Raw genomic sequence first — 26,080 nt, forward strand, 5'->3', positions numbered from 1 at the left:
GCCGCCTGAGCACCAGAGGTCTGACGGGATAACCTCACACACGCGCATTCCTCGCAGGATTTATTAGCCAGCTGCACACGGCGCTCAAAAAAGAGACGGCGAGGAGGAGAGCCGAGCGGACGCCGCAGACGGTGAGTCTCCTTCCCATCCTCTTCCTCGCACCCTTCCTCACGCTAATTGGGCATTAATTACCAGGACTATCTTCACATCGCGCTTCCTGTTCGTTCCTGCGACTTAGGAGAACACCTCACGCAGTTTCCGACAGTTTCATCTAATGCCTTTGGCAAATATGCAAATTATGACCTTTGTGATTCTGCTCAATACTAATTATAGCAAGATGTGTGTTCCTAAATTGTTTTTATAGTTATTTATGCAAGATTTGTCATTGTTATCTGTTGTTCTTCATTGCACAGGCGTCCACATTAAAAGCTAATTACATTGGACTTATTTTTTTTGTATAGTCGAAAAGCAAAAGAATAAAATCGCAATGTTGTGTAAGTCACTCTGGATAAGAGCGCCTGCTAAATGCCTGTAATGTAATGCAATGACATTGGAAGGAAAGTGTTGAAGTGTTAAAAGTGCTGTTCTGAACTAACTACACTGCATACAAATTGTAAAGGTAGTTCCATAATGTCTTCCTCATTTTAAAAAAAAGAAAAAATGTCTTTATCACCTATGAGATCAGTGAATTAAAATTTATCCACACTTTCCAATTTTATTCTTGGAAGGGTATAACATGAATTGAAGTAATAACTGAATATGGGTTATTCAACGTTCTCACACCGTTGGCAGCTTTTGGTCATAAATACATTTTCATATGTAAAGGTCTTGTCATTTTAATTATTAGGTACGTTGATTGTGCTATCTTTAGGTAGCTACATCATCATGGCTAAATAACGATTGGCTTTCTGCCAAGAGTGACAAAGGCTCACATTACTGGAGCAGAAGAGTGTAGCCGACAATATTACATATTAAAAATATGACTTGCAAATAATACAAACAAAATTAAACAGCATTGACAGCAAAAACAACAACAACAACATAATTAATAGTTTGAGATCATTAAACCCAGGTGACAGACATTCATTTTGTTAAGGCATTTTTATAGTAACTAGCTGAGTGTTTGCAACTGGAAACTGTACCCATTACTGCAATCACAAGGTCAAAATGAATGTCAAGGTCGAATTATGCTAAATGATAATCACTTAAAGACATCACAGGCAACGTATTATGGTTAAAAAGCAACAAGTACTAACCAATGCAAACATGAAAATTGTGTATTCTTTCCAGGGATCTATTACTAAATTCTTTGTGTCAAAAAGAGGTTAATCTCTATAAAAAAGACACAAGCAGTATAAGCGATTCAGATGTATATTTAGTGGAAGTGATAAATATAATTGACAGTTTAGGCACTGAAGCTGTTCAGGTTAAGTGCTTTGCTCAAGGTTGCAATGCCAGAACTGCAGCTGAAAATCAAACTCTGAGTTACAGACCAAATTTCTGAACCATTATCTCACACCACATAAAATTTTAATAAGAAAAAAAAAACCAAAAACTTCCATGTAAATATAATTTTAGCTCATCATCCTGTCACTCATAAGAGGTGCATTAAGCTAAAACAGAACGCCGTGGACAAATGAAGATTTGACGGCAGCGGCTGGGCCTTTCCTCAGGTTTCTGAGAAACAATAACATGGAGACATCGTATGATTTGTACCATGTGATTTGTGCCAGTCCGCAACCAGACGCTGTGGAGACACCGCGTGATTTGTGCCAGTCCAAGGCATAGCACAGCAGGAGCTCTGTAGGAGGAAGAGGAAGGTCCAGCTCTTCCCTGACCCCTTAGTGAAACTGTGCATTGACAAAGTGTCCATCAGTGCCTGCCTAACGGACGCTCGCTTGCTGACACACGAGATGACAGCACTGCTGTACGAGCTTCAGTTCCACCTGCTGTACACTGGTATGTGATGGACACAGCTGTCTTTTTTACAGTTAACCTCATCAGGAGAATACGGTCGAGACAGCATTGCATCCTAAACTCCCTATTATAGCAGTCCGCTACAGCACGTTTGCTTATTAAATCAGCGAAGGCATAGCGAGCTACTGATATATAACCCTCAGCGTCCTTATGTTGCCGCCAAAGGTAAACATGCTATATCGACATCCCAAGGGTAAAAATGGAACAGTGTATCTTGCCAGATCTTAACATAGCCAAAATAGCAATGTGGTATAAATGTAATGATTTCATAAAGGTTTTACTTCGTGTGTTTTTGTATTTTTTTTTTCTCGATTCACAAACTAAAAAGATTAACCTTTCCCCCGTGAACCATTCCTCCCCACCCCGTTGTCCTTGGAACATAAGACGCGGAGGGTTTGTACTGAAGTCGATGGCGAAACCTAGGGCATCCAGAACTGATGCCAAAGGAAACAACTGTGTGCGTCTGCATAGTCGCGCCGAGGGCTTCTGCCCAAATATATGAGACCATGTTGACATTCTAGATTTCATTCAGGAATTTAGTATATTCTCATGTTCAGTGTGAATCAAACAGCTTACGTTACCATTACATGGCGTCCATTTCGAGGGCTGGAAATTTACTGAAGCCATTCCGGCTGAGTACCTACTGTACAAAAAAAAGAAGAAAAAAAGCACAACAAGCAGCGTCCCAGCTGGGAATCCAACCCGCGACCTTTCAGTTTACAGGCCGAGCTCGCTAGCCATTATGCTACACCGTTACTCCAAACAGTTACTGCTAGCGCAGTTCTGGGTCATGTGCTTCCCATTTCCAGCATTCTAGGGGGATATTTGTCCCACACATTAATGTCTGATTGAGAGATCATCAAGTTGGCAAGAAACCATAATGCCCAACCATCCGCCGACCAACCCCCCACCTCACCCCACCCCCGACTGCCTGCTGTTTCATAACTGCTTTAAACCAGCACGCCTGCCGGTAACCAACCAGCTAATTCAGTAACCGGAGAGAGGGTGTTCAGAAAGCCACAAGGCTAACCTATGCCATATGGATTTCAGTGACATTTTAAATGGCCTTCAGTAGACTTTACTTAACAAACTTAGATTGGACCCGTAGAACGCAAATCGCACAGCGTACGTTTAGGTTTAGGTATTTGTATTGCCATGCCATTTTGACATTCGATTGTAGCGAGATGAGTGAGCTTTTTGTAAGCATAAATTCAGGCCTCGCTCGACAGGTTAACGGTGATATTCCTTCTGTGGCATGCGACCTATCGTATGGCAACGTAACTTGCAACGGCTCAAAAAGGGCATCCTAAGGTTCCTGAGAATCCAAGAATATCACACAGATCATCGCAAGCCGTTTAGAATTACACCAGAAGTACTGCATATTAAATCAAAATCTTAATATATCTTTATTGGTTAGAGTTTGAAATATTGCATTTGCAGTACAGGGAATTCACACAGAGACTTTAGGGCTTGCTTGTCAATGCAAACCCCCATCCTTCTGAAACTGACACTTACACACACGGGCGCATGTCAAATTGTATTACTCAGTAGAATATTTTAGAAATATACAATTATTAGAATTAAGGAAGCTATATGCAGTATAATTAAAATAAAACACTTTCATGATAGACAAAGTGTACAGTGCAGTAGGCCACTGAAATTAGGTTTTTAAGCAGAATATTAATTAATTTCCCCACAGGTAATGAAATACCATACCAAAACACAGTTTATAAACATAAATGGCATTTTGTCGTGCAAATAGAATACGGCCTTTGAAAGTGTACTTCGATCATTTATTTTAACTTTTCTTTATGGGTCATGATCAACGGTTATTAAAGGTTATATACAGAAATGTATCCTAAATAAGCAAATCTCTTTCTTCGCGCATTGATTATGTGTTTATATCTCAGTGTTGGTAGAACAAAAATATTTGTAAAAGCGAAACAAACCCAGGATATTAAATGACAATTTAAGCTACGTTACACTCAAACAGACGGTTGTGCATAAAAATCCAACAATTTTACAGGTGCAGGTGATACAAAGTAAATTGGGGAAAAAGACACACACAAGTTTGAAAGTTTCCAGCAATTACAATACTCTTAACTGATAAACAACTCTCCAACCAGAAACATTACTTGTTTAGGGAGCATTTTATAAAGAATGATGGTATCTATTTTGCTTTGTCAACTTTACTCTCCCAACCAACTAAAAATGTAAGAGAAAGCAAACTGGCAAAAGCAAATTCTTTGATGCAAAAACAAATTGATGGTTCATTTCAAGTCCTTTCTCATGTCCTTGTGATAATTTGCATTGCTTCTACAACAGCTGTAAGAAGCAGAAATAAGGGATCACCAGGGTTGGTGCAGTGCTTTGCTTGTCTCCCCAAAATGTAGGGGACATTTCTAAAATCACAGGGGTTAATCAGATAATGTCAACATCAGATTCCTGGCAGCGGATTAATTGCTTCAATCCAGGAGTGAGACCCACATATTCCCTCTGACTGACTGTTTCATACCAGACAAAGTGAACTCCCCCATGACACGGAGGGACCAAAACATTTCAGATTCAAGTCTGGTTACACCCCCTGCCCAGTTTAAGCTACTTTCCATGAAATGAACCAAACCTATGACTATTTAACCCAATGAAGAGTAGGTTTTTTGGAATTTTTTTCCCCCTCCTGTTCTAAAAGTCAGTGTTCTAGAACTGTTGCTTTCTGTTACCAGTAGTGATAGTTACAAAAGCATTAGAATGTTCAGTTAAGAATATTCTGTTATATTTGTGATCTCACACTGTAAAGGGTTAAGGGTCCTGGGCATTCAATGTCCTTGTTGGCACGGAGAGGTGCACATGAATGCATTTATTAAAACTGCCGTTAACACGTTTGGCCAGAGATTGATGATCCCAGCCAGCAGTGTGGGTTTAGTGACACCTACAGGCGACTCACGGCAATCACACATTAGGCACGTCTCTTTCAGGATGAACACTGCAGTTCTGTGCTGCATCTGTCAATAGTGCCTACTGCTGCATGTAATAGCAAAGTAGACAATGATTTCCTAATCACTGCTGCATTGTTATGAACACATTGCTGTCTTTACTCTTAGATCTCTTAGATTTCTGAGAGGATTTTAGCCCAGTTCAGACCAAAGATTAGTGATGTGACAAAACCATTTTACAATGTTGCAGAGATAGGAGTTGCAGCAGTGCTAACTACACGTCTCAGATCACCTGATGCACATGCTTGCTGTTGCAGGGGATTCAACTCGTCTAATCGCGGGTGGCGGATTTTATAATGTTGCAACTGCTTGCGGCAGTTGCAGCTTGTTGAGTCGCCAAACTTGGGTCTGAACTGGGCTTTTACACAGAAAAGGCCACTTTAAAAAAGGTTTATGAAAATGACGAACAGGCACTGCTGCAACCCAGTGCTCACTGGCAAACATTCAGTGAGCATCAGTGCTTTCTTCAAAATCTTGTAGTCTCTGGATTCACAACACAACACACTGCTAACCAGGCTCCTCCAGCACTCAACATTAATTTAATTTAACTCGCTAGTTTATTTGACAGTGGCAACGCACATGAATAACACATCCGTGAATGTGCAGTGGAGCCTAATTTCCATCTGTAGTCTCTGGACTACATGTCTTTGGAATGAGAACCCTCAGTCGTTGCCTGCAGTTCAGAATCTGTACTGAATCTGTACTGAATCTCCTTCTCTTTTATAGATTGAGAGGGTGATTCTGAGACCAGGGAGAACAAAAAGATATCAGGATGTTCAAGCAGTCAAAACTGACGGATCAGACCGCCACTGGTCAAGGTAAGAGCGACGTAACCCTCTCCCGCTCTTCATTTTATAGAGATGGATCCAGAAAGAGAACAAGAAAAAAGCACATACATTTAAGGTGGTAACCTAGAAAAATATGCGCATTGCTGTGCTTGTCAATCTCGGTCTAAATGTGCTTTTCAATGCAAAATCTCTAACAACTGCAATGCCTTCTCTACGATCTTGGATATGAGGTCCCGTCAAGTCAAGTGGAGGAAATTTGCCATTAAAAATAATGGAAAACCAAACAGCAACACTGAAGACAAACAAAACAATAAGAGAGTTCTGTCAGCGTGACTGCAATGCATTTGATGCATAAGCAAAAGTTCAGACGCAAATGCTTACCGCTCCCATTCAAGACTTGCGTGAATTAGACTTCATGTTAGTATGCGGAAGGTGGCCAAGCAATCGTGTCAACCCGGAGGAAATGTGCCTTTCAATCAGCACCATTTTCTGCTGGTGTTCTGCACTTAAAACACAGCCACTTGTGTGAAGGTCTAAGGCAGACAAAACGAGAAATGTGTTCCTTTCAGTCTTACTGGTGAGATTGTCGACGCAGAGTATTAACCGGCAAAAGTATGAAGCTTGAAATTTTTTTTAACTCACTCGAGTCCATGGGGCCTGTTAGCCATGACAATGCCGATATTGTCTGAATATCATCTGACAGTTCTGGGAGAGAAAGGGGGAAAACGTTCATTTGAAGCCAAGCACTATGCTAAGCCCTCTACATAACTGGACATAAGAACATCTTGTGTCACTAATCGAATCAGAAGGCCCTGCCTGAAGGCATGGAATAATGGTTTGACCGGACATTCTGTGAAAAAAGCAAGTAAACCTCAAGGATGAACAAAAGACACTTAAGGAGACATCCAGAAAAACATACAGTGACGGGCAGCTGGGATGAAACGATCTTCAATTTGAGGACTCTCAGCGCTGCAAAGGGAAACTAAGGACACAGACAAGGGGAATTTTAAAAATCCTATAAACCAACTGCTGCCCTAACATGATTCACCACTCAGGTTTTGTAGCACACACTTTGATCAAAGAGCGGAATGTGTTACTGCACCGTTTGTACAGTGTGAACGTGCAGCTTGAATCGGTATGTTTACCCACTGCTAACATCTACAGCCTAGCTGACTGTAAATATCCAAGGCTGAACTACCCTAGTCTACTCGCATCTTGTCAATATTTTGACAGATCTCAGCTCTCAGGGCGACCGTTATAAGAATAGTTGGTCATAATTTATATTAGCTAAGGGCACTGATGCACACAGCAGTTTGGATTGACCCTTGACCCTTCCAGCAATGACTGCAGCTAAGAGTCACAGCACCGTCCAACACCGGAGGGTGGAGTTCTTCAGCAGGGTTTCCTCAACCTCGCGCAAAGGCAACCACTCTTGTTAGGAGGGGCAACTGTGACGAGCCTGCGCCGCTATGCTAAACGTTTCCATGGAAACACAAGCTGGCGACTGCCCTCCTGAATTCACGACGGACACTGCAGACTGCGGTTACATTTGGCCACCATAAGCTGTGGAAGAAAAGATGTGGCATGGGTGGAGGAAAAAGAAACAAATATTTTTGCATAACGATGACACTACATAATATGTATTTGTATGATCTGCATTTCATGTCAGCAGTCTTTGGCCGTAGCAGCTGGTTATTAATGCTTTATAAAGCAGTAATAGCATGCTTATTAACATGTTATGTACGATGTATTAAATATATAGTCCTAATAGTGTCTGCTAACTCTAGTCTTTTGTACTTCTCCTGGTTTTGGTAACATGTTGCTGTTTATGTGTCCTTATAACTCTCCAAAAGTGTTGAGTCTCAGCCGTGCTTTTGGAAGGGTTAAAATTTACCTGCCCTGCCTGTTTCTATGCCATTAACATCGCTATGCTTTACAACAGCAGACATTGGAGAGGAGCCAACAGACAAAGGTAGGTGGTAAAAGTGCACACATACTGTATAATAAAAAGCCAAGTATGAAGAGGCTTCCTTTTTCAATTTCAAATTTTATGAGTGTGTACAGTACATATGCGTGCTATGACAAGGATTCAATGATGGTGATAATGTGTGCATCTGCGTGCTATGAGAATAATTTGTACATATAGTGAGCTCTATAATGTTTGGGATAAGCATTCACTCATAATGTTTTAAAGCCATTGCTGTAAGTATAATGACATTACCAACAGTTTGTGTGTGTGACTGCAAAAATATACAAATATTATTCAATCTTATTTTCTTCTTCTGGTTTATTCTGGCTGGTGAGTGTTGTATTAACAGCTGTATTATGATGTCATCAGTGGTGGTGCTCAAGAAAAGATCCAGAGTTCCGGGTGTCATGATCTCGCAGTTTGTGGAAGAACTTCCGGAAGGAAAGACTACTCCAGACTTCACCCGCAAACCCATCGCCTTAACTATTCAGGAGGGTATGGGTTCAAATTATTTCATACACGCAATAAATGTAATGACACTGTGAGTCAGATAAAACCAATATATTTTCCAGAAATTAAAGGTGGCTAATACCGTATATTCAATAAACTACAGTATGTACAGTTTAAACATAGTTATTGTACATCCAGCTTTTTTTGTGTGATAAAATCCATCATTAGCATGGAAATACAACTTATATATGTAGCTGCATGCACTGGTTTAGATGTAACAGGTATACTCTTAGCATCAAAACAGCAGGTTGGAAAATAAGTCAGTTTTACTGGCATTCTTATTTAGGTAGTGCACGGACGCACACTTGATTTCATATATGTGGGGTGGTATCCATGACGAGAATATGTGACCTCTGCCACAAAGCATGCAATGTGCTGCAGAGAAGAAACTAAATCCTCGTTCATAACTCAGCATCACATTTCACATTAAGAGATTCATGCGCATACATTAAAATCATGATTTACTAACATGTAATTTATGATCATGACAACAAGATAGCCTATACATACTGTACACAAAACTTTAAAATATGTGGTGAAAGGAAACGAACAGACTACAATTTGGGCACGGAGAACAAGATACTTCTTGCAGTAGTATTACATGTCAAGAGAGAATAACTGGATATGATTAATCTTTGATAAGATTCCCTGTGGCAGGTAAATTCTAAATTTTTGTGCCAAATAGCACCACACCGTTTAACGGTTGCTTGTGAGCAGCACACGTTCACATTCTTCATGCTGTGAGATGTCCTGATTCAGGTGAATCTTTATACACTCTGAGAGAACGAGTGACATATCTGCGTGCTCTATCTTACAGGCAAGCTAGCCATATTCAAAGCCATCGTGACGGGAGACCCAGCGCCGACCGTGTCATGGTGCAGGAACAACGGAGATGTCTCGGATACAACAAGATACCAAACCAAATATGACCCTGAATCTGGGGAGCACACGATAGAGGTAAGTAAAGCTTTTGGGTGCTTTGGCTAATCTGTTGCTCAATTAAAATGCTAAAGTTGAAGAAGAAGAAAAAAAAGGGCCGCACTTTGCATAATCTGATTTTTAATTTTTGTCAGAACGTCTCGGCACAGACGCGTTTCGCGCAGTGCCTTCTTCAGTGAGCTTATTTACAAGGTGTTCATTCAAGGTTTAAATACCCACACCCATAGACACACCCTCCTGATCAACCAATGATAATTCATCAAGTGTCATTCAAGGCAATGATTATCTCCACCCATAAATCCAATCTCATAATTGACCAATTATGTTGACACATACTTGACAGGCTATCACATAATAACATCAACACAAGATTAAAATATTAATTAAAATCAATTAAAATACTCACAGATGGCAGGGCTTGGATAGGCCAAGTAAGAAATTTAAAAATGAAACATTATGCAAAAAGGGGAGGAGTTTAACATGTATACTGCATAAGGCCCAAGAAATCCAACTTCGCATCACACTTCCATATTTCAACCTGAAATTAACTCCGATCGAATAAAACTTCAATCTTGTTTCAAAACCCTCAAAACATTCATACAATTTCCCCATAAAAACAAGTTAATTAATGAGGTATTGTCTGCTTGAAATAATAACCAGCGGTGGCTCTTATTGAATAGGAACATGAAAATGTTTTGGGGTGGGGGGGAGGTGTGGGATGACTGTTTCTTGAACAGTAAGTGAACACACAGCATACACCTGCTGTTGCAGCGCTCCCTATGGGCTGAAATGGTAAACCATGTTGCACTGCTGTCATTATAGGTATTTCTCCATTGGCAGAAAAGGCAAAATACCTGTAATGACATCACTGATTGGGTGTGGCCAATCAGGTTGAAAATGTTTACCCATAGAGAGCACTGCAACAGCAGTATGCTTCCCTGTGGTGACTGACTCTCTAATGCTTGTTCAACAGATGGCCAATGTGTCTCCGGAACAAGCAGACACCTACAAATGCTTTGCTACCAATGAGTTTGGGAGAGCCATGGTCACTGCCATGCTGAACGTCATTGAAGGTAACCATCGAGTCAGCCATTACAGCCGATCCATCGCCATTACGGTAACTGGCATTACGGTAACTGGGCTACTTACGGACTGTACTGCAAATATGCACTATACGCAAATAGTTCCGGAACACGGGCAGCGGAAAACTGGGAGGTTCCGCATTCTGTTCCGGCAGGATCCGGTATAAATTAAGCACTGTAAGCAACAGCAACAGCAATCCCTGGATTGCCATAATGCATTTTTTCACAATATCTCTCTTTCTTTTATTCCAGTTGGATACAAGAAGAACAAAGCACTGCAGCAGACAGGTGGGGTCTTGTAAGCAGGTGTATGCCAAGATCGTTACACCAGGAATAAAATCAATTTCCTGTTCAAATTTGTTCTGTGAACCTCTTTTCTACAGCGAAGAAGGACGAGGCGAAACCTGTGCTTAAGAGGCGACGGTAAGGAACGTCACTACACACTGAATATTGGTACAAACGGGATAGAAATATAGGTTTGGTGTTTTATTATTAGACAATGTACTTACAACATCATTCCAGAGAATACCCATTTTGGATAGAAATAGCCAAAAATGGTATGTTATGCAGTTCACCGCATACAATTTGCAATGCTAGCTATTCCTTCTAGATTATGTAGAGTTATTGTAAAGTGCAACGCATTGTAATGACATGGAAATACCACTCCACTGTTTTGGACTAATTTTGACTGAATAATATAACTCATTCAGATTTAGCACTGCAACTTAACAATTGTGGATATGCATCATATTAAAAGCAAAGTTCAGACAAGATGTATACCTACGTCTATATACAAACCCTTTGACCCAAAAGTTATTTCACCAGATCTTATTTGTGGGTATACCTGTAGCTACCTGCTAGTCCATACAACCAATTCACAGGCTATATGATGAGCTATTGCCACTGATTATATTTCAATGCTGAATATATTTAAGACAGTTACTACTCCAGTTAGTCAGCCACAAAACTGTCCATCCAAAGCACAAGCAGAGCTTGCATGCACTGGTTGCTGGAAAAACTGGCAAAGACAATGTTTTCAGTTTACATACAGCAAGTGTAAGGTTCATCAACTGGATGAAGTTGTGGAAATGTCTAGAAGAAATATTCCATTACATCTCACAAATAGAAACTGTTTTTGTTTTCTTCTTATTGCATGGTTTTTTCCACACATTTTAAATTACTGTATATCTTATACTTGTACATCTGTATGTGGAAAGTTAGGAAAACATGGCAAACAAAGGAAGAATGCATGATCAAAACATGATTTATTCTCTTTTTCCTCCAGTGTTAAACTGCCAAAACCGGAAGAGAAAAGTGGAGAAGGCCCTGTCCTGGACGAAAAGTTCTGGGAACTGCTGCTGAGCGCGGACAAGAAGGACTACGAACGAATCTGCCGCGAGTACGGCATCACCGACTTCCGCTGGATGCTCAAAAAACTGAACGAGATGAAAAAAGAGAGAGAAGAGGAACAAGCACAGGTATGAGAGCAGGGACAAAAAACAAAAAACAAAAAAAAACTCCCACACCTACTTTCAGACTCATAGGATTTTACAGTGCGTTTCATTCAGATAGATTCCCGATATCTTATATGGATCTTTCGTTGAGGAAAACTACTGGAGTTTTAGAAGCGATCTGTGCAGTAAAGCATCCAAGCTTGGCAGTCTCTGCACACCGTCTGTGCGCAGCTCTCATAGGCCGAATACTGACTACAGGACACGCTATTGGCTGATGAGGTGGGCACAAAGTCTCCCTCACTGGGGCTTTGGCCAAATACTCTACATGGGGCGACATAGCTCAGGAGGTAAGAGCAGTTGTCTGGCAGTCGGAGGGTTGCCGGTTCAAACCCCGCCCTGGGCGTGTCGAAGTGTCCCTGAGCAAGACACCTAACCTCTAACTGCTCTGGTGAATGAGAGGCATCAATTGTAAAGCGCTTTGGATAAAAGCGCTATATAAATGCAGTCCATTTACATGGCCAAAAGTATGCAGACACCTGACACCCAACATCTCATCCAAAATTATGGGAATTAATATGGAGTTGGTCGACCCTTTGCAGGTATAACAACCTCCACTCTTCTGGGAAGGCTTTTATACTAGATGTTGGAGCATGTTAGAGTAGTTGTTTGAATATTAAATAAATGAAATAGTGTGGTCTGCCAGGTTTTTTTAGTTTTGTTTTTGAAGTTGCATTGTTTTTTATACAACGCACCACATGCTTTGTGCAAGGGCTCCTGTAATTTTTTAATTTATGTATCCAGCTTTATAAAAAATGTCATTTCTAACCTTCTTCTGTCTTATTTCTGCATTCCTTGTTTAATTTTCCTCTCTACCTCGTGTCTTTTCAGTTTGTTAAACACCTTAGTAACCTTAAACATGTTGAGGTGAAAGGAGAGGGAACAGCATCTTTTGAATTTGACATGGACCTCTTAGACCCCAGCCATAGGATTTTCCTCTACAAGGTAACCACGTTGGATTACACTGTAAATATTGCGGTGGTGGTGGTATTTCTTATGTAAACTATTGAACTTATTTTTACTGTGGCTGAAACTCACAAAACGTGAATGATTTGTAAAGGAACTTGATGCAATAACATGAAATGTAGGATTGTTTCAGTATATATCCAGCTGTTAATCAAAAATTAGAGTATGCAAAATCCAATAATAATGTAAACTACTGCTCTCCAGTGCATCTGTAGTTAAGAGCATTGCAGAGTACAATGAGTATGGGGTCACTGACTTCCACTGGATGCTCAAAAACATTGCATAGACAGACAGAGAGATGGACACACAGATAGATGGACAGACAGACAGACATACTGTACAGACAGAAACAGACAAACAGACATACTGTACAAACAGAGACAGGCAGACAGACAGACAGACTTACTGTACAGACAGAGACAGACAGGCATATAGACAGACATTAATATACAGATAGTGTAACAGACAGGTACTTCCTGTTCCCTACAGGATGGTGTAATGGTCCCTTACAGTCTAGAGTTGGACATGGAAATGAAGCACAGCCTGAAACAGGTTGGGAGGAAGTACATCTTCACTATAAAAGATCTTCTGCCCGATGACGGAGGCTTCTACCAGGTGGACATTGAGGATGTCAACGTAATGTCCACTGACTTCAAAAGTAAGATCAACCACAGGATAGATGCTGTCACTCCTATGTAAAACTCACTGCTGTTTAAAACCTAGCTTCTGTTCTACAGCAGACAAAACACAAAATGTCTTTACAAAGCCCGCTTTTTTTTTTTTTTTGGCCATACACAGTATGCTCTCAGTTCACTACAAATTGTTAATATACTGCTACTTATATAAGGTGGTTTCCTTACAGTCAAAAACAGATAAGGGCAGGTAGCACATTTTTAGCTAAACACCAAACCGTTGACATTTCACGCTCCAGTTCTGTGATTAATACACCTGTGCCCAATTTCCCAGTTCCCCTGGTGGATTTCATTGTCAAGATTCAGGAGGTGAAGGCCATGGAGAGAGAGGACGCCGTCTTCGAGTGCGTCCTGTCCCGCCCCTTTTCCAAAATTTTATGGATGGGAAAGAACGCACCCCTGGAACAGGGGGATAAGTATGACATCACGGTGTCCGAGGACAAGCTCATCCACAGGCTGGTGGTGAAGGACTGCATGCTGGTGGACAAGGGGATCTACGCAGCTGTGGCTGGAATCAGATCCTGCAGCGCCTGGCTTGTAGTAGAAGGTGCGTCACTGATGACATCATTCATTCGTCCATCTCCTTTCAAAAAGAGGAGGAGTTTGGTGTCTACATGCATAATGCCACAAAGGATAGATCATGATTGCTAACAGTATAAAGAGGAAAAATAATATTTTAATAATATTTAAGATACATCAACAAGGAGTTTTGAAACTTTTCTATTGAAATACTAATTCAGCTCATCTCTGTCTCTCTTGCTTTGGTTCTTCCACGCCCTTCCTTGACAACAAAGCTGACAATGACCCAAACCTGCGCGGCAAAAAGAAAGTTCGGAAAACGACCCAGGCCGGAGGGGCGGGGGTGGACCTGGCGAAAATCGCACAGGAGCAGCAGGCCAAACTGCAGAAGGAGAGGGAGGTGGAAAAAGAGGTGGCGAATGATGTCGGCGAGGAAAAGCAGCCCGTCGCCAAAGCTGTGCCGGTTGCCAATGACGATTCGGGAGCTGGGAAGAGTACAGGCCCCAAGCAGGACACAGGTTCTGGAAAAGACACAGGCTCTGGACGGGACGAAGGTCCGAAACCGGACACTGGTTCCGGGAAGGGCACGGGTTCGGGACAGGACGTGGCGCTGGTACCAGAAGCGCAAGTCCAGGCAGACGTGGGAACAGCCGCTCCGGCACCAGAACCAAGCACAGGTAAGGTTCTGCGAGACCTGAGCTCACTGCCGCATGGACAGACAGTATGGCCACACGCACACAACGGTTCTGTTTCAACTGTCATTATCATCAACTGTGTTAACTGCCATTAATGTTCTTATATTGCTTGCAAATGCCCTTTTATTGTCCTCTAAGTAGTAGATATGACAGTCATTAATCTAACAGTAATTAGAGTAGCAGAAAACTACATTAACAGAGCCATTTCAGTTGTTTTGCAGGCCAGAAGAGCTGGCCCTACATTTAATTAACTGGATTTTATAGCCTATAATTGAGTTCTTTTACACCAGATTATTTTGAATCCTCCTTGTTTGAAATGACCGCAGTACTCAAATAGCATAAATGAGTAAATTAGTAAACTTACATGTGCTACTTATAACGTTATACCAACTTTCCTTTCACATTAGTGTTCACACAGTAAAAAATAAATGACTGCCAAAATTAGTAAGAACATAACTGTTAGCTTGTTTGCAGGGTAACTTTCAGCGAGAAAAGAAATCACCTACGGGAATTGAACATAAGCATCATCATTTGATTAGCCCAGTCCAGGAATGACAACAAGTTGTGGAAATAAGATAAATTCATATACAGACACCGGGGGGATATTACAGCACGTTTATTCAATGAAATATATTTTTCTGTTATTGCTTCTAACAATTATAATAGTTCTCCAAGTGATTCTGTTAGCAACAAAATTGTCTGGGCTGCACAAAACGATATATGGCTGCTCATTATATTATATATAATGCCCATCTGCTTTACTGAAATTAGTTTGCCGTTAGTGCCTAGCAATTACGCTGTTAAAAATAATTTCCAAAATATCTTGTACAAAGAATTGATGTGAATCAAATAAAAACTGTTCTGAGCATGACAGGCATTGACATCGACTCTGATAATTACTGATCAGATAAGGACGGCGCAGCAAGCAGTAAAGGACAAGACAAAGTCACGGACGTGGTCGTTGGTAAGAGTTTGCGAGGGTTGTACTGATAATAGCATGGACGAAAGCAGTGGCATTATCAAAGACATTTGGAAACAAATGACTTTGGCCGTAGGTCTGAAAAAGGCTAGAACTAAGCCCTTTGACATCTCCTAACTTTTTAACTGACCCAGTAGAATCATTTCTAACCAAAAATATACCTGAGGCAATCATCGAATGATCATGCCATTCTCAAGAGAGAAAAAAAAAACGAACTTTCAAAAATACCTGTTTTGAGATGCTTCTCCCCCTGTGTTCGGCTAAAGACATTTTTCTGACAAAATTTCAGAAAGATGAGGTAGCACTCACCCATTGTTACACTTACATGTAATTACATAATGTAATGCAATACTCATCTATTTCATCAGAGATATGCTTGTTTTATACATTGTCGACTGATACTAAACAGTTAAAATAATATCAGTAACAATGCAACATTTTTTCTGCAACAATTATGAAAAAAAGCATCATGCAGAATTGTGATCATGACAGAAATTTACAGTGGCTCTGATCATTACTGATCAGATCATGATGGTGCAGCAAGCAGGAAAGGGGAAGATATGGTGGTCCCAGACGCGGTCAATGGTAAGAGTATGCAACGGTTGAACCAGCAGCTGCATGGATGGACTAATGGAGGCCTTTCTTGGCAGTCTTTTGAAAAATATTATTTCAGTTTTTGTGAATGTTTTTAGACTGCGGCCCAAACCGGTTTTATGTGCATCGCAAAACATACTCAAAAATTGAAGGAATATCCCAAAAACTCAGCAGCAGTATTGTGGTCGCCATTTTGTCTAAAGCAGGATGACCCACAGGGTTTCAAACTTGCATTCAGCATCTCGATGTGGAGGTGCCACACAGGTAACCTAAAGAAATTGGGGATGGGGTGATGTGTGGTTGGGGGGGGGGGGGAGGCTGGGGCGTTCTTTTTCCACCCAGTAATTTATTATTTAGGATGCACTGAAATGCAGGTGAGAAAACTGCTGTGGGAAGAAAGGTGACTGTACTCATTGTCAAAGTCATTTGCAAAATAATGACTTTGGAAGTGGGAAGAAATCTCACAAATAATCTAATTCTGTGATTTCTTCGGGAATGCCTTCTAAGCCCTCTGACATGTCAAAATTAAATTACATTTTTTAAATTAACAACTTCACAACAGTTAAAAAGTAAGATGTGGCAGATTCCCCTCCCAAATGTGCAGCTTGGTTTACTGCGGACATATATAACAAATAAAGCCTACTGTGGAACAAGAGTTTGTGGTTTGTGTGCCTAATTTAATAACCCCCATCACCAACAAAAGATGTCCCTTGACTCAAAATCCAAATCTACCCCCAACTCTAACCTTGAAACTCTAAGGCTTCAAAACTAAACAAAGATTAAAATTTGACTTTATATTGACTTCTATGTTTTGAATTGTAAAAGGTTTTTTTTTTTTTCCCCCTCACAATACATTAATATTCAAATAAATTCAGGGATGTCAGCATCAGTATCAGTAGGCTTGGCTTTGTCTGAGGGTCACTGTTTGCAGATTATATGCTATATGTACAACATGTACATTGGACTTACATGTTGTGCTCTGTTTTTACGGAAAGGAAATACTCCTCTTTGTAACTAAACTCACCGGTAAGGTGCGTTTTCCCCCACGGCCAGTGGTTCTTTGTGGCTGTGTTTTTATATTGTAGTTTAATTAGGGCAGTTTTGTTATTGTGTTTATTATAAATCCAGTGGAAGGCTGACTGGAACCGTATTCAACTGGCAAGTACGTCATACACAACACAGAGGCCCGAAGACTTTATGAGATGAGATCTCAACTCACAGCTATCAAGAATGAGTGGAAAAGGCAGATGCCTGCAATTAATGGGTGGAAAACCACAAATTATTACATCTCACAGTATACACGGGTCGATAGGAATTTCTTATATGCTTTTCCATTTATTTTAATAGTCCTCTGTTTACAGTGCATGCCATTTTATCATGCACTTTGACAGCAAAAACACTTTTGTGTCACAGTCAAGTGCTGTGAAATAATTAACATCCAGCTTTGGCAATTCTATTCTGCTAAGTACTATAAAAGCACAACTATATAAAAAAAAATACATTAATTAGATAATTGACCAGGTAATTACTGGGATATAATCTGTCTTTGCCAACATAAGCTAATACATGGGTAGTGACTGAGTTTTTTGTATTTCAGAGAGCAAGCTTCGCTTTACCAGTAGCTTATCGGACGTCAGTGCTGTTCGGGGAGAACCAGCAGAACTGAGCTGTGAGCTCAGTGACAACTGTGATGGAATCTGGTCCAAAGATGGGGGAAAGGTGAGGGGTTACACCTTCGATCCCGGGCGTAAATAAATGAATATAAATATGATGTCAACACAGCAACCAAAATGGGAATTGGGAGCAAAAACATCCGCCCAAACCAGAAGCCACCTATTCTGGGTAGATCTCCACATTGTTCATTTATGTTCCTTATGGTATGGATTTTTTTTTAACAGTTTCAGTTCATTTATGTTCACAGCTGCGTGAGCTCAGACTCTCCATATGAAAAGAGATCACATAGACTGATATACGACCAGAGCCTGTCTGTTTCTCCGCGTTTTGCGATGGTGTCGCTGCATGATGAAAGGCGTCTTTGAAGTCAGCGCTTTCTCCGTCTCTCTGTGTGTCCCGGGTCAGCTCTCCCCCACGGACGCGCTGTCCATCTCTAAAGACGGGGCCAATCACACGCTGCGGATTCACAGTTGCCAGGACGCTGATTCGGGACAGTACCAGTTCGAGGCAGAGGGATGCAAGACCGAAGCAAGGCTCACTGTGGGAGGTCAGGAAATAAGTCACCCACCGCTGCACTTTTCAATAATGGCTTGGATATGTGGGTCCAATTATACTGCACACTGAGCCATGCCTATATATAACATCAAAGGAAGGTGTGCTAGAGCAGGGCTAAGCAACCAAGGTCTTGGAGCACCAGAGATGGTCCTGGTTTTGGCTCCAACAAAACCTAGAACTACCTGACTGGATTCATTGTAATTTATCAGGATTAATTAATGCAGATGACCATGTCCTGGAGGCACTCAGGCATTTCAGCATTCAGAATATTCAGCCTCAGACTTTAAATCATCCATCAGACTCCTGTGATCAAGCTCTGGTGGAACAAAAACCAGAAACCAGAAACATCACTGGCACTTCAAGACCAGGGCTGTCTACCTCTATACTAGAGTATGAACTAGAGCACACGTACTTTAGCATCGCTGTGTTTTTTTAGCGAGTAGCGGGACTTGTTTTTTTTTTTTAAATGTGGAATTCAAAACGAGCCTTCTCTACACGCCGCCACGCTAGCCCCTCCCGCGTTCGACCCGGACGACCTGCACAAGTTCTCGAAGCCCGTGACGGTGCGAGTGGGTCAGAACGCGGCCTTCAAGCTGGCGTACGCCGGCCAGGACCGGCTGGAGGCCGCGTGGTTCCGGCACGGGCAGGAGCTGCAGGACGGCGGGAGCGTGAAGCTGGTGAGGGAGCCCACGCACAGCCGGCTCCTCCTGCGGGAGTGCCTGCGCTCCGACGCCGGGGAGATCCGGGTCCGGCTGCAGAACGAGTTCGGCTCCGTCGAGGCCAAAACCACGCTCGTCGTCCTCGGTGAGTCAATCAATCAATCAATCAATCAAATTTTATTTATATAGCGTATTTTACAACAGTTGTCACAATACGCTTTACAGACAACCCTAGCCTAAACCCCCACAGGAGCAAGCCTAAGGCAACAGTGGCAAGGAAAAACTCCCTGTGGCAGATGGGGAGAAACCTTGGAAGGAACCAGGCTCAAGGGGGAAACCCATCCTCCTCTGGTCAGCTCAGGGTACCGACTGGTGACCAGCATGTCAGCCAGTCCTTAGTCACTCCCTCGCTGCTGTCCAGCCAATGAAGGGAGCCACTGCCACAGGCTAAATAGTCTAAACTACGGCTGATCATCCATCACCCTGAAAATGGCCTTAAAAGCTTTTGTCTGTTGCAACCATTTTCTACTCAACCTTTCCTCCAGAGAAAGCTCTAGAAGGACCAGCACAGTGTTCCTGTGTGTAGTGTATGACACACTTGGCAATAAAGAGGAACTCATTTCTCTCTATTTTAACTCACAGACAGGCCCGGCCCTCCACAGGGCCCGGCCGAGGTGGTGAGCACCTCCTCCACGCTCCTGGAGATCAAGTGGGGACCCCCCAAGGACGACGGCGGGTCCCCCGTGACCAGCTACAGCGTAGAGCGCCAGCAGATTGGGGACAGCGCCTGGAAGAAGCTGGGGGAGGTCCCGGCGGATCCCGCCGTCTACCGGGACAGGAACGTGTCGCACGGCAGGAGGTACCGCTACCGGATCGCCGCCGTGAGCGCCGAGGGGACCAGCCAGCCGCTGGAGACCGAGTACCTGATGGCGGGAACCTTAGGTGAGCTCACCTGTGCTTCCAAAGATTAGAAAAACGCCCCGCTCAACTCACAGATCCAAAAACATCCTAATGTTTAAAATACGCCGTGTTCACCTCATAGATACAAAAACATCATGATTAAAATATGCCATACTCAACTCACAGATCCAAAAACATCCTAATGATTAAAATACACCATCATGCTCAACTCACAGATCCAAAAACATCCAATTATTAAAGTATGGCATCATGCTCGACTCACACATCCAAAAACATCCTAATTATTAAAATACGCTACGCTTAATTCACAGATCCAAAAACATCCAATTATTAAAATACGCAGTTCATGCTCGAATCACAGATCCAAAAACATCCTAATGATTAAAATAATATTTTAATTATGCCAAGCTCCACTCACACATTCAAAAACATCCAATTATTAAAATACACCATCATGCTCAACACCATACTCAACTCACAGATCCAAAAACATCCAATGATTAAAATACACCATACTGAACTCACAGATCCAAAAACATTTCCACATCTGCAAAGCATTCTCTCATAAACAGTTCCAAACATGCAGGCGACCAAGCATAGTTTTTCCAGTTTTGTCAACTGAGAGAGATACAATCCACAATATGAATGTTAGTTTCATCCATAATGTACACTTTTGGGGAAATTGGTTCCTGCTGATTTTGTACATTGCTTTGAGTTCTCATAGTTGACACATTCCAGGAAATATAATTGAGAAATTGCTCACTTGAAAGAATTCTGTTATGTTATATTTACTTAAGGCTCTGTTTTTAATGCATCCTGTTGCTGCAGCCTTTGACTGAATGTAGTTTGTTACTGTAGAGGCAATAGGGGGTAATACCAGTATAATCACTTTTTTCAGCATCACTTTTTTCTTTTTTCAGCATAAAGTCAGTTTCTGTTGTCTTGTTGTGACATCTGCAGTGTTCCCGGGTGCCCCCGAGCCGCCCACAGTGGTCAGCGCTTTCAAGAACTGCATCAATCTGTCATGGACCGCCCCGACGGAGACCGGGGGAACCAAGATTTTGGGCTACACCTTGGAGAAGCGCAAGAAGGACACCACTCAGTGGATTCACGTGAATCCCGTGACCGAGCCCATCGAAGGTCTCTCATTTATGCATCCATATATGAATATTTTATAATTATATTTCAGTGGCATCATAAAAGAACACTGGACTGTCCTTTCATTGGTCTTTGTTTTTTCCAGCAGTCAAAATTTCATTTCCGTAACTTCTAACCAAGTTGGCTCAAAACCCCACATAACTAATCCATAATGCTGTGTTAGAGTAACTGGACCACAAGAGTCATTTTTCAGCTGTATCTGAGACTAATTATTTTTTAGGAAATTCTGTATGTTTTTGAACGACACCAACGGTTTTCTTAATATTTGTTCAGAATTGTTCTGGTGCCTTAAGACATTGAGAAAAATAACACAATAAAGTTAAATACAGCTAGAGTGAGCACCATGACACAGTAAATCTTGAAAATGTGCAGCGAAACAGTTCAATGCATCAATTAAGGTTAAAACCAAGTTTACTGCCCATTTATGCCATGCACTCAATAACACACTTCTATGATCCAAACAAAACCGAGGACTTCTAATGTGTTTTAAGAGCTTCAATGCCACTTTCATTATAAGTTATTACACTCAAAAGTATTGCACTTGGCTTCCATTAGCAGCTGAACAAAACAGTTTATCAGAGTCTTTCAAAAGGCCAAATGGTTAAATACACTCCAACACAAGAGCAATTCCATAGATTTTCTCACAACAGGTGTGCCCCTCTATAATCAGGTAGCACGCAGACACTGTCGTTGCCCTTGAAGAGGACTTGTATGCACCCACATTGTAATTGTAAGACTAATTTGTGGGGGATTTCCTATCCCTTCAATTTCACCCTCCAGAGGAGAAGTATGCGGTGAAAGACGTCATCGAAGGAGCGGAGTATCAGTTCCGAGTGTCGGCCATCAACATTTCCGGAATAGGGGACCCCAGTGGCCCCTCTCAACTCGTCTGCGCAAAAAATCCTGACAGTACGTACAGAACTACACGACCAATCAGTGGTCACGTACAGAGCTACACGGCCAATCAGTGGTCACATACAGAGCAACATGACCAATCATTAGTCACTAGGTAAAATCTTGACAGTACGTACAGAACTACACGACCAATCGGTGGTCGCTAGGCAAAATCCTTACAGTACGTACAAAAATACATGACCAATCATTGATCACTAGGTAAAATCTTGACAGTACGTACAGAACTACACAACCAATCAGTGGTCACTAGGTAAAATCCTGACAGTACATACAGAACTACACGACCAATCAGTGGTCGCTAGGTAAAATCCCGAATCTAGACCAACGTGAGACAATGCAAATAAAATTATCTGGCTGTAATTTTAAAATATTGTGTCTGCTTTCCAGTGAAACCTCGTTTCAAAGACCCAGAGGACTTCCTGGTGATGCGAGCTGGAAATTCTGTTAGAGTCAAAATCAACTATGAGGTGAGCGGTGCCACAGGTCTCTCCCAGGTCACTGATTTGAGTATCTGAAGCACACATATCTATAAAAGCTTATGCAAATGCAGGGCAGAAAAACAGTATGGAAAAGAGAGGCTGCACACAGAACATCCATCCATCAATCCATTGATCCATCCATTATATATACCTGCTTATTCCTGCTCAGCGTCACTGAGGGGCCCTAGAGCATATCCCAGCATGCTTTGGGTGACAGGCAGGGCAACCCTGGAAAAGTCGCCAATCAATTGCAGGGCACTCAGTAAAATCCCTAAATCAATATCCTATTACCCACCACAAACAACACGCTTGATGTTTTGAACCAACCAGGGATTTGTCAGGACCACAGTCAAAGGAGGCAATGCTCAAAGCTTTGTAGGATGAGAAAAAATATTGATTGTTACCATAATGAAAATGGAACTAGGTTTAGAACCTAAATGTTGCAGGTTCAATTCCCAGGTAGGACACTGCCCTTGATCAAGGTACTTAGCCTAAATTGCTTCAGTATGTATATCCTGAATAAATGGATTTAATAGAACGCAGGTGCATAATTATAGTATTGATTAGTATAATACTGACCGATTATAATATGCCTTTGAATACAGTACGGCCTGTCTTTATCCATAGGGGTCCCCTTTGCCAGAAATCACTTGGCTGAAGGACGGTGAACCCCTGCCCCCCTGGGTCAGCATTATTAACACCGAGGGCTCGTCCCAGCTCGTGATCCCCTCGTCCAAGCGCTCCGATTCCGGGGTATACACCATCAAAGCCAAAAACTCCCTCGGCCAGGCCAGCTTTGATGTGGAGGTCAGAGTCGCAGGTGAGTTCCGGATCCCTTCGGAGAAGTCATTCTGAAAACAAATCTGTGAAGCGAAGCTCCTGGAAACTTTTTTTTTTTTTTTTTTTGGTAGAACAAGTTCTACTCTCAGAAAATACACGGTACACGTTCTACTTGTAGGAGAGTGCAGATGAATTTTGATTTACTTTACACCAAATCCAGAACTCATCGACCCAATGACGCTGTTGCGTTTAGCTAGCAGAAAGCATTACATTACATTTACATTACATTCATTTGGCAGACGCTTTTATCCAAATCGACGTACAAAAGTGCATTTTCATGATCGTAGACAACTGCTGAACACGGGTTCAGTAAGGTACAATTACTTATTTTGTACAGCTATTTCTAGCCGAGAACAATGAAAACTATCCTGGTCTAACATCTGCACAGCTAACTAGGCAGAAGAATAAGCTACAGTAGCAGGGGGCAGGCGGTTGATTTGTACGAAGCAGCATGCTCTGACCGTCGGGCCCGTGTGTGATGTGGTTCCAGACGAGCCCAAGCCCCCGGGCCCCATCGAGCTGGAGCAGACGGTCCACGGGAAGGTGCTGGTGTCCTGGGCGCCCTCGCCGGACCAGGAGGAGGACGACCGGCTGCACTACGCGGTGGCGCAGCACGACTCCGGCGCCCGCGTCTGGCGGACCGTGGCCGACCGCCTCTTCGCCACCAGCCACACCGCCCTCAACATCGAGTCCGGCCGCGAGTACCACTTCCGCGTGTTCGCCAAGAACGACATCGGCCTCTCCGAGCCCTCCGAGTCGCCCACCTGGGGAGCCAACAGCCTCAAAGGTGTGTTCATTCGCCTTTTTAAAATGCTGAAATATCAAAAAAATATAACGTCGCTTTCTTCTCCCCCCCCATATTTTGTGATAATCGATAAATAATTTTTTGTGTTAGTGTGGCTATTAACACATTAATCAAGATAACATGATTAACAAAGGTTTTTGCTAGTTTATTCTCCAAATTTAGTGAGACTGGTTTTTTTTCGTTCAAAATCCTAAGTCAGTGTTCGAGAACTCCATTGCTTTAAATTACCAGCAGTGATTGTGACATCAGCAGTAGAATGTTCAGTTGAGAACATTCTAATGACACATTTGTGATCTCACACCTTAAAGGGTTAGATTTAGTTCACAGAAAATTTACCTTCATAACCCTGTTCCTATTTGGCTATTTTATCCAGTCTCGATGGCAACAACGAGCACAGGTACAGCTCTCATGCTGGACAGGCCACCGTCGATCCTCGTCCCCCTGAAAGTGCACAGCCACCCCAACGGCTACCAGTGCTACATGACCTGCGCGGTCAGCGGGTCCCCGACGCCCCACGTCACATGGTTCCTCAACGACGCCAGCCTGGAGGCCAACAACAACTACTACATCACCAACGCGCACGGGGTCTGCTCCATGTACATCCTGCGGGTTTCGCCCAGGGACCACGGCGAGTACAGAGTCGTCGCGGTCAACTCCTTCGGCAAGGCGGAATGCTCAACCAACCTCACCGTCAAAGGTACCGCACTACACTCGATACCAAAACGATAGCATACGGCTCTGGTAGCAACACAGCTCCACTAGCATCTTTGAGCAGGTCGAACGTTTTCACCTGACCCGCAGACAGAATAATGTACACGCATAGTGCAGAGGAAGGCAGAATGTAGCACAGCGTAACTCAACACATTATAATAAGCAATCGTTTTATTCTTTTTATTTCTCCAGATTAAGCAGCAAAGACGGTGAAGATGATGAAGAACACCCGGGAGAATGATTATTAAAATTATTCATGTTTTCGATTGTCTGTAAATTTACAATATATATACTGTATTTACAAAGAGATTATTTTCATTGCAAATGTATGGTAACGTGATTCTGCATGCCTCCAGTGTAATGGAGAAGGTTAGACAAAGACTGTCCCTTTTGGACGAAGGATGATATACTGACCCAGCACAACCCACATCCACGTACTGACATACAGTACAGGCCAAGGAAGAAATCGCATACTGTGTATATAACACATGGGAATCAGTAATCAGCATGACCAGTGATTGCATTTAAACGGCACAATACCTGCTAAATTTGTACACAGACATTCTCTAAGATGCCAAATAATTATAACACCTTACACAAGGTATCAATTAAGATTTAAAAAAAAAGAAACTGAATCGCTTTATCAACTTCTTTGGTTTCCTGAATTCAGTGCATGTCATTATCCAAAGCAGCTTACACAGGGTATATTTTTTACATTACATTTTTGACATTTTATTGAATCAATTCAGGTTAAGTACCTCGCACAAGGGTACAACGGCAGTGCCTCAAGCTGGGAACCAAACCCGCAACCTTTGAGTTACAAGCCCGAGGTCGCAGTAAAAGTGACCCTCCACATTAACAGGGATGTTCTTGGAATGCGTCGTAATTAACAGGCTGAATTCCTTGTCTGGGTCCGACCAGAGGAAGAGCGCAACTCTCGACTGGTTCCATTTTCCCCCCAAGTGTGCCAGTAACACGGTTGTCTTATTAGTCGTACAGTATCTATGCAGAAACGTGCGGTGTGTGAATTGTATTACTTCAGCAAGATTTCAGTGTTAATTTAGCATCAACGGTTGTACTGTTTTGTGTTGGAATAAAAATTTGATCTCTTACCCCAGGGTGGGGTGGAAGGACCACAACTGTTCCTCA

The 26,080-nt window shown here is 42.2% G+C and overlaps 1 protein-coding gene across 7 annotated transcripts; it reads left to right on the forward strand.

Annotated features, from left to right (window-relative positions):
* Positions 1 to 26,080, forward strand: igfn1.4 (immunoglobulin like and fibronectin type III domain containing 1, tandem duplicate 4). Of its 7 annotated transcripts, none has more exons than XM_064305932.1 (26): positions 1 to 131; positions 5,697 to 5,788; positions 7,701 to 7,730; positions 8,097 to 8,222; positions 9,055 to 9,194; positions 10,150 to 10,249; positions 10,511 to 10,551; positions 10,650 to 10,681; positions 11,544 to 11,736; positions 12,601 to 12,714; positions 13,225 to 13,393; positions 13,702 to 13,974; positions 14,222 to 14,623; positions 15,549 to 15,605; positions 16,146 to 16,205; positions 17,812 to 17,933; positions 18,294 to 18,435; positions 18,954 to 19,247; positions 19,745 to 20,044; positions 20,984 to 21,163; positions 21,962 to 22,090; positions 22,484 to 22,563; positions 23,203 to 23,395; positions 23,906 to 24,202; positions 24,594 to 24,917; positions 25,124 to 26,080. In XM_064305932.1, the coding sequence occupies exons 2-26, from the start codon at positions 5,743 to 5,745 to the stop codon at positions 25,126 to 25,128; spliced, it is 3,849 nt and encodes a 1,282-aa protein (XP_064162002.1). In that variant the 5' UTR covers positions 1 to 131; positions 5,697 to 5,742; the 3' UTR covers positions 25,129 to 26,080. The 7 variants fall into 7 exon arrangements, with proteins under 7 accessions (XP_064162002.1, XP_064162000.1, XP_064162005.1 ...); XM_064305930.1 differs by having other exon boundaries at positions 10,511 to 10,546; positions 10,642 to 10,681; XM_064305931.1 differs by lacking the exon at positions 1 to 131 and adding an exon at positions 1,693 to 1,959 and having other exon boundaries at positions 10,511 to 10,546; positions 10,642 to 10,681.

This window comes from Anguilla rostrata, chromosome 13, assembly GCF_018555375.3.
Source record: "Anguilla rostrata isolate EN2019 chromosome 13, ASM1855537v3, whole genome shotgun sequence".
NCBI classification, from domain to species: Eukaryota; Metazoa; Chordata; class Actinopteri; order Anguilliformes; family Anguillidae; genus Anguilla; species Anguilla rostrata.

Bases quoted from the DNA above. Each gene is read 5' to 3' on its own strand.
- igfn1.4 (XM_064305930.1), top strand. From the start codon at position 5,743: ATGTTCAAGCAGTCAAAACTGACGGATCAGACCGCCACTGGTCAAG. The intron at 16,206-17,811 runs GTAAGAGTATGC...TTTGTATTTCAG, and splicing joins GGTCCCAGACGCGGTCAATG to AGAGCAAGCTTCGCTTTACC. The intron at 17,934-18,293 runs GTGAGGGGTTAC...GTCCCGGGTCAG, and splicing joins GGTCCAAAGATGGGGGAAAG to CTCTCCCCCACGGACGCGCT.